The following is an 8,221-nucleotide window of genomic DNA, read 5'->3' on the forward strand; positions in this document are numbered from 1 at the left end:
ATCATTTGAATTTTTTCTCACTTATCCCCAAAAAATAGCCTACCTTTTACAAAAATGGAGTTTTGAAGAAAAGGGCAGCGACGCGAACGCATGGACGACGCAGCCGCATGCCTAGCGTGAAAAGGCAGCGACGTGAACGCGTGACTGACGCGGCAGCGCGCCTTGAGCAGAACGCAGATGACGCGTACGCGTGACCGAAGCGAACGCGTGATAAGGAAAACTCCCAGATGATGCGACCGCGTGACCCACGCGGACGCATGACAGACGCCACGCACCAGAAACTGCAGAAAATGCCCCCAGCGATTTCTGAAACCCTTTTTGGCCTAGATTCAAGTCCAAAAAACACATATTAGAGGTTATAAAGTGGAAAAATGCATCCATTCATAAACATGCATTGAATTATTCACTTTTCATAGTTTAGATGTAGTTTTTAAAGAGAGAGGTTCTCTCCTCTCTCTTAGGTTTTAGGATTAGGATTTCTCTTAAAAGATTTATGATTTCAACTCTCTATCAGGTTCAATATTCCTTTTACTCTATATTTCTCTTTTACTTTCAGATACTTCAATGCTTTTCTTTAATTACTTATGTTATCAATTTAGCTTATGAACTCTTTATGTTTGGATTAATTTCCTTTTATTAATGCAATTGAGGTATTTCAGATTTATGATTCTTATTTAGCTTTTTATATTCTTGGCTTTAATTGATTAACTGGAGGCTCTTGAGTTATCAATCTTATCGTGATTGATTGTTATGTCTGCTAATTGACTAGAATCCCACTAACTCTAGTCTTTCCTTAGGAGTTGGCAAGGACTTGGGGATCTAACTAATTAGTTTACTTGACTTTCCCTTGCTTTCGTAAAGGTTAACTAAGTGGGATTAACTTCAATTATCATAAGAATAACTAGGATAGGACTTCCGAATTTTCATACCTTGCCAAGAGTTTATTTTATAGTTATTTATTTATTTTACTTGTCATTTAAATTACTTGTTCCTTACTTTCAAAACCCCCAATTTACAAAACTCATAACCAATAATAAGAACATACCTCCCTGCAGTTCCTTGAGAAGACGACCCGAGGTTTAAATACTTCGGTTATCAATTTTTAAGGGGTTTGTTACTTGTGACAACCAAAACATTTGTAAGAAAGGATGTTTGCTTGGTTTAGAAACTATACTTGCAACGAAAATTTATTCTGAATTCTAAACTGACAATCCTCCGTTCTTCAAAGACGTTCACCGAAACCGGGAGCTCCAGAAACTCACATACGAGCTCGAAAGTCCGGATCGCCGCCCAGCTATTTGGATGCAGCTGGGACGGCGCCACGGAACATTGACTCAACAACTGCTGAACAAAGGGGAAAAAGGGGAGCCGCACGCTAAGTCGGGTGAACATTGCCTCGTACACCCACATCCAGTCCGGAACGGTCGGCGAGTCAAGATTAGTGTAACAAACCCTCTCGTCGACCCCGGGAATGGCAAACTCATAATCACGCTCGGCGTCCCCACCCCCACAAACAGCTCCCTGATCACAGAGCCACTGGAGGTCCGCCTCCGTCATCCGTGACGGCGTTCCCCAAACGTCACTAGTGACCCAGGAATAAAGGGAGAGGACACCCCCCGTCGGGACCACCGGAGCCGTAACACCCTCAGTTCTCCGACGAGCCATACCTAAAACAACGATGGGCACCACCATCAGCCAAAACGCGCGGCGAAACACGGCAGAGAAACACCAAACAGACACCATTACCTACTACTAACTACACAGTGGTGCTCATCCCCTCAGGAAAATAAAAACACACTACCCTAAGAGCAAATACCATCATACAAATACAGACACAATCCTAATCCACACTAAAACAGGCATAAAATAGAAATGCAGGAAGCAGACAAAACACAAGTTGAAAAGAAAAAAAAGGTAGAACACCAACCTGGTAATGCAAATGTAAAACTGAAGACAGTAAAGAGGCAGAAAAAGCAAACGGTAGAGAAGACCAGGAGATTGCCAAAATGAAAGAAGTCCACAGAGAAGAGAAAGTGGCAAAGGAGAAATGAAACAAACGAGGGAAGAAAGTAGGAAAACCAAAATGGTTTCAAAAGGGTGAAAAGACACAAATAGTCCTAAAGGTAAACACGGCGCGTAGGGACAAAAAAGGGAAAGCAACCCAAAACGTCCCCTCCCAATAAATGCTCTCTTGGAAAATGAAACTGACAAGCACACCTCAGAAAACGCAACGGACGCAAGGATACAGAAGAGTCGCATCAATCAAACGACCAGGTGAAACCTCGGCTTAGCTTCAAAACCCGGGGCCGACACGCCGACCTCCCCTCGCTAAATCCATCGAACGAAGATCCGAGAAACTGAAGAAGGCCACAAACGGCCAAAACCACGTCCTCCAGCGACAGACCGACCTCGCTCGCTCTTTCGCTGCGGGGGCAACTGTTACGGATCCGGCTCACGGATCCTACACCCGGAACGATCTCAGAACCTAGCTACCCGGGTCCGACCCGCTCTGCCTATCTAGAAGGCCCAGAACCGGCCCGTTAAAGGCTCGTAACCAACTTTTAAATTCAAACATCTCCCTTATCTTAGCCAAACAAGATAAGATAAGATAGCTACCATTACCTATAAATAGAGGACCCAGGTCCCTCCAGGTATTCATTCATTCCACACACATATTAGTCCTCTTAGATCCATTCTGACTTGAGCGTCAGAGTGTCTTTACAGGTACCACCCCCACCGTTCTAGTCAGAGAATCCGGTATCCGTCTCAACCCACGGGTTCCCGATCCATCTCTCAACCCGTACCGAAGAGATCCAGCACAATTAATTATTAACACTACATTTCATTTATTTTTCTACACATATTTTTTGCCATTATATTTCCATTGAAATACTCATATATTTCTAATTTCTCAACCTAACCTTCACAAATTCTAACACAATCTTCATATATTTTTTATTTTTCAACCTAATCTTCACAATTTCAACACAAATACATCTCTATCACGTATTAGGTATGAACTTCTATCTATTTATATTATTTTTTGTGCGTTGTTTTTGTATTTTTTTAGTAGATGTTTATTTTTCTCTGTTTTTTAAAACGTGAAGAAGGAGACCTGATTTATTCGTACACCAACTTCATGAACATTAGTCAAAATTATAATAACAACATATATATACATATGCAGGGACCGACATACGGGGGGGCGAGTGGAGGCCTCGGCCCCCCAGCTTTTTAAAAAAAAGATTAATAGTAATAAGTTATTAAGTATGATTTAATTTTTTAAAAAATTTATTTAGTATTTAGTTTAATATAAATAAAAGTCTAATCTAATTTAAATATTAATGATTTCTAATAACTAAAAAGTAAGTAACAATATTAAAAAAATATGAAAAGATATTATTACTAATATTTTTAAATTAAATAAAATTTTTCAAATCTCATAAAGTGGATTTTTTTTCTTGTGAGCGTCCTTTTTTATTCATTTTGTATTAATTCTCTATGTTTCAACTACTACAACTGAGAGATCTTTTTCAACTATGAATATTATGAAGAATAACTCAGAAACAAAATGAAAGATGAATTTCTTGCTAATTGTCTTTTAATTATATTAAAAAAATTACTAAACAATTTGACACAGATTCTGTTATCGATGAATTTTATGATACGAAAAATCGACCACTTCGTTAATAAAAAATACATATATATTTTTTTTAATTTTAAAATATATTCTCTATCGGTATATTTTTGTAATACATTTTACATTATATAATTTTTTGCATAATTTTTTAATATTATATATGTTATTGGCCCCATGATAATATTTACATATGTAAATATAGATATATAATTTTACTTGAGATATGTGTCCCATTTTCTGTGATTTATAAAAGTGAGTCAATATATAGATGGGTAATAGACGTATCAGTACTAACATTAAATAACATACAAGTTTTATTATTGACTAATGATAACTCTATTTATATTAATATAGAGAGTAAATCAAATAAATATTTAAATTATTGGTCTCTAAAATTTGAAAAAAAATTATTTTTTGTTATAAATATGTTATTATAATTTTTTTAATTTTTAAAAGCTGTTTTACCAAACACAATTATAGTGCTTATTAAAAACTATTTTTAACGTAATTTTATCAAATACAAGTGTTGCCACTTTTAAAAAATTATCTTTTAAAAGACAAGTTTTATAAGTTACTTTAAAAAAGTAAAAATTTTACCAAACCAAATCTAAATAAGTTTTATTTTCAATAGCTTGATTCAATTTGGTTAGTAAAACTATTTGGATGCCTAACATTTTTGTTCAGTTATACTTGTGCAACACTGGGCACCCACTAGTATCACATGCTCCATATGCTTCTCGGTACCAACCGAGCAAACAATATTCACACCGAAGAAATCAAAACACCAAAATAATACAACTGTAATTAATTCAACTGAAAATCGTGAAATTCAAGATTTTACGGGGAAAAACCTGTTTGTTTTCAAATTTTAAACTAGTGCGCAAGGTGAACTGTTTTTTTTATTTTTATTTTTAAAGATCTTATGATCAACTATTTTAAATGCCCATAAAAAATCAACCATTACAAAATATATATTAAAAAATTATAAAATAACACATATAAATCATAAATGTATAAAAATATAAATAATTAAGCTTTTGTATTTGCATAATTTTTTTTATCTTAATTAAAAGTATCTATGTCCTTTAATCGTGATTCAAGATATTTAAATGGTAAAGTTACGTTACGTTGGTCGAAACTCGAAACCCGTGAAATGGAATATGAACTCGTTGATTATATATGTGTTCTCCTTATCCCTCTTCTCTCCCCGAAAATATCATGAGGTGAAGGTTCCATGTATCTTCTTCCGTAATGCACTCTCAATGCAAAGCTTTCAACCAGACGCTACCCGTACCCTTCACGTCCTCGTGTAGATCCTTATGAGACACCTACAAAAGTTTATGATGAGTGTGATGGAGATTGCCCTTCCCAATTTTCAAAAGTCAAATGCTATGCAACAAACTTTTTGCCACCGATGCAACTTAAGGACCTTATTTGGTCTTTTCCCACGGGCTGCTAACTGTCCACATCCGTGACGTGGCGCCACCATTCACCATTTGAGGGCCATCCCATGCAATCAATGATCCTGGCCTGGGTCCTGGTTTCATGAATAAAGCCATTTTCAACAAACCCCACCACAAACCAATCCTTATAGTGCTCAATTAATTGCTCTTTTTTCACAGCGGCGCTTAACCTAAAGGAATTGAAGAAGGACCATTGTACTACTGCTCGTATAACATGTATAAATTAATAATATTAATTTTATCTAGCTGGCACCTAGTTGTGCTTTTGATAAGATCAAACTGCAATCGTTACGAAAAGAACATGAAATCGTTCAGTTCACGGCCCAACCCAACAAACAATTGCTTCGACGAAACCTGAAGGACTACGTGTTTGCGTGAATTTCCCGCTCTCTGCCCTCTTCCACCCTCTATTCATGACAATTATGCTATGCCAGAGTAAACACCCCTTTTGCATGCAATAAATTTCTTTTGTTGGGAGGGGGAATAAAAATTAAAAAGTAGGAAACAGTAATAACAATAATAAAGGCAACAAATTCTGGAAAGCTTCTCGAACACATTACACATCAACCACATCCAATTAATAATAATAATAACAATAAATAAATTGACAAATTAATAAGAAATTAAACTACTAGTAATTAATAAAGTTTATGAATCTCCACCTCGCCAACCTCCTCCGCACGTTCAACCCTCTCCAAGATCAGTGAAAGCGACAACCTCCCAAAAGAGAAAAGAGTGCTTTCGGCGCTACGTTTACCATAGTCACTAACAAACGACCCCTAACATAACACTAGTGACTACACAATAACAAATAAACTAAGGCTATGATGTAAATGGCGGCTTCTATGGCTCTTAAAATTTAATCTTTCCCTTCATTTTTATTTATTTATTTTAATTTTAATGATGGCAAGCTAAGGCTGTAATTACTGGGAAGGAGGAAGACGGAGAAAATGAAGGGAAAATTGCATTGTTTCCAGATTCAGCAATGGCTTTGAGGAGTGAAAAGCTGAGGGTCAAGCTTGGCTCTACAGACCGGACATAGCGGGTTCTTGGAGAGCCAGGTATCAGCGCATTCAACATGGAACCCGTGGTTGCAACCAGGAACCAGGCGAGCCGGTTGCTCGTTCTCGATCTCATCGAGGCAGACGGCGCATTCGGAGCCCATGACCAGTTCCTTACCGGGTATTTTCGGTAGCTTTTCCAAGTCAGAGGAGGAGAGGCCCTTCTCAGAGACTGGCTTAACCGGTAGCCTGTCAGCCGAGTGACGGGTGGTGGCGTACCAGAGAAGGCACATGTAGACTGTAAAGATTGCGCTCATGCCAAGGCATGGCAGAAAGAGCGCCAACAGAACCGAATCGAGCATTTGGCTCTGCACCTTCGCTGCTGGCTTCTCCGATTGAGTTTGGTCGCACCAAACAGAAAAATCACAGAGCCAGAGAATTAATGTGGCTGTGGCGGTTGACGGAGAAGCACCCAACAAGGGGATGATGGTGGAAAGCAGTGCCAGGTTCTCACCATATCGATCGTCGCTTAAAATTATCAAGCAACAAGGTATGTATGGGAAATTGTGTGACTGGGGAAATTAAAATATTGCTTAGCTTAGAGAGAGATCAGAGATCGCGGTGGGTTGTTTTTGGAGGGTTGTGTGTATGTTTGCGTGAGCCTTTGTTCTGTTTCGGCGAAGGTGATGGGGTTTGGGTTGAGAATTGCGAGTGGAATGGGGGCTTAATGCGTGATGATGTATTTATGTGAACGCGAGAGTGAGTGAGTGGGTTGGCTTCTTCACACTTAATTAACATCCTGCGTGTAAAGGGGAGTATGGTATGCAAACCGAAGACTCGGACCAGGATGGATATTCATTATTTTATTTTATTTTGATTTTGAAATGGCGATACCTTTATTTAGTTATAATTACTTTAAGGGAAAATGTATCATTTTGTGTTATCATTAATTCAAATAATACTGTACAAATAAATTCTTATTTTGCAAAACATTTTTGTTTCACTTCTAATGAAAAATAACCATTCCTACTATCAAATATAACAATAAAGTTTATGGTTAGCATTTGAGATAGACACGTTCAATTTCTGTATTCGGACGGTTTGATTTATGTTTAAAAAATTAAAAAAATTTGGAGTACATAAATCGGACGATTCGATTTGTAATACTCCAAATTTTTTCAATTTTCAAACACAAATTGGTAGGGTATCCTAAATTTTAAATTTTTTTAAACACAAATCGAATATTTGTGTACCCCAAATTTTTAAAAATTTTTAAACACAAATCGAAAAATCTGATTCATGTATTTTCTATAATTTTAAAAAATACCAAAAATTATCGTATTAAGATTTAACAGTCATCCTACTTCTATATCCAAATTTTTTAGCATTGAGATGTATCAGCAAATCTTTTCTCAAACCTTTTACATACCAACAAAAAAAATCTTTATTCAACACAGTCAATATCTAGCTGTATTTCCAACTTCTGGCTTATATCATGTTTCGTCCTTGCCAAGTAAAAGTCTAGCAATACTTCACTTTCCAATAAAAAAGGATGACAATGATTTTTTTAAATGAAGATTGGTACATATATAGAATTTTTTATTTTAATAAATAAAATGATTATAGTAATTATTAAAATAAATAATTTAAAAAATATTTATTAAAATAAATATTTTTTTATATCTCATTTACACTGTAAATGAATACATAAAAAATTATTTCGTTTACACTATAAGTGAGATATATGTATTTAAAAATATAAAAATATATTTTTTAAAAATAATAAAAAATATTAGTAATTTAAAAATTGACCAAACTATTCAAAATAGAATATTTCAAATAATAGAAAAGATGAACAATTTTAAATAATAGAGAAGATAGACTGTCTATTTAAAATAAATACGTTAACACGTTTACTTAAAAAGTACTTTTTTTTTTTTTGAAAGATATGAAATTCAAACCCGCAACCTCTTAAGAGAATATGGAGAATCTATGCCATTTGAAATTCTTTTGTTTGTTGCACGCGAATACGTACAAATTTTATTTGTTACATGGGAGTACATAAAAATTTGAAATATAATTTTAGTAGAAAAGATTTTATATTCTATGTCAATAGA

General features: G+C 35.7%; 1 protein-coding gene across 1 annotated transcript; it reads right to left on the minus strand.

Moving 5' to 3' along the window:
• Positions 1-5,659: 5,659 nt before the first annotated feature.
• On the minus strand, positions 5,660-6,873 carry LOC107609840 (E3 ubiquitin-protein ligase ATL23). Its single transcript, XM_016311886.3, has one exon. It carries the CDS (start codon positions 6,464-6,466, stop codon positions 6,083-6,085), a length of 384 nt encoding a protein of 127 aa, XP_016167372.1. The 5' UTR covers positions 6,467-6,873; the 3' UTR covers positions 5,660-6,082.
• Between the last annotated feature and the right edge of the window lie 1,348 nt (positions 6,874-8,221).

This window comes from Arachis ipaensis, chromosome B7 (genome assembly GCF_059453495.1).
Source record: "Arachis ipaensis isolate K30076 ecotype BB chromosome B7, ASM5945349v1, whole genome shotgun sequence".
Taxonomy (NCBI): domain Eukaryota; kingdom Viridiplantae; phylum Streptophyta; class Magnoliopsida; order Fabales; family Fabaceae; genus Arachis; species Arachis ipaensis.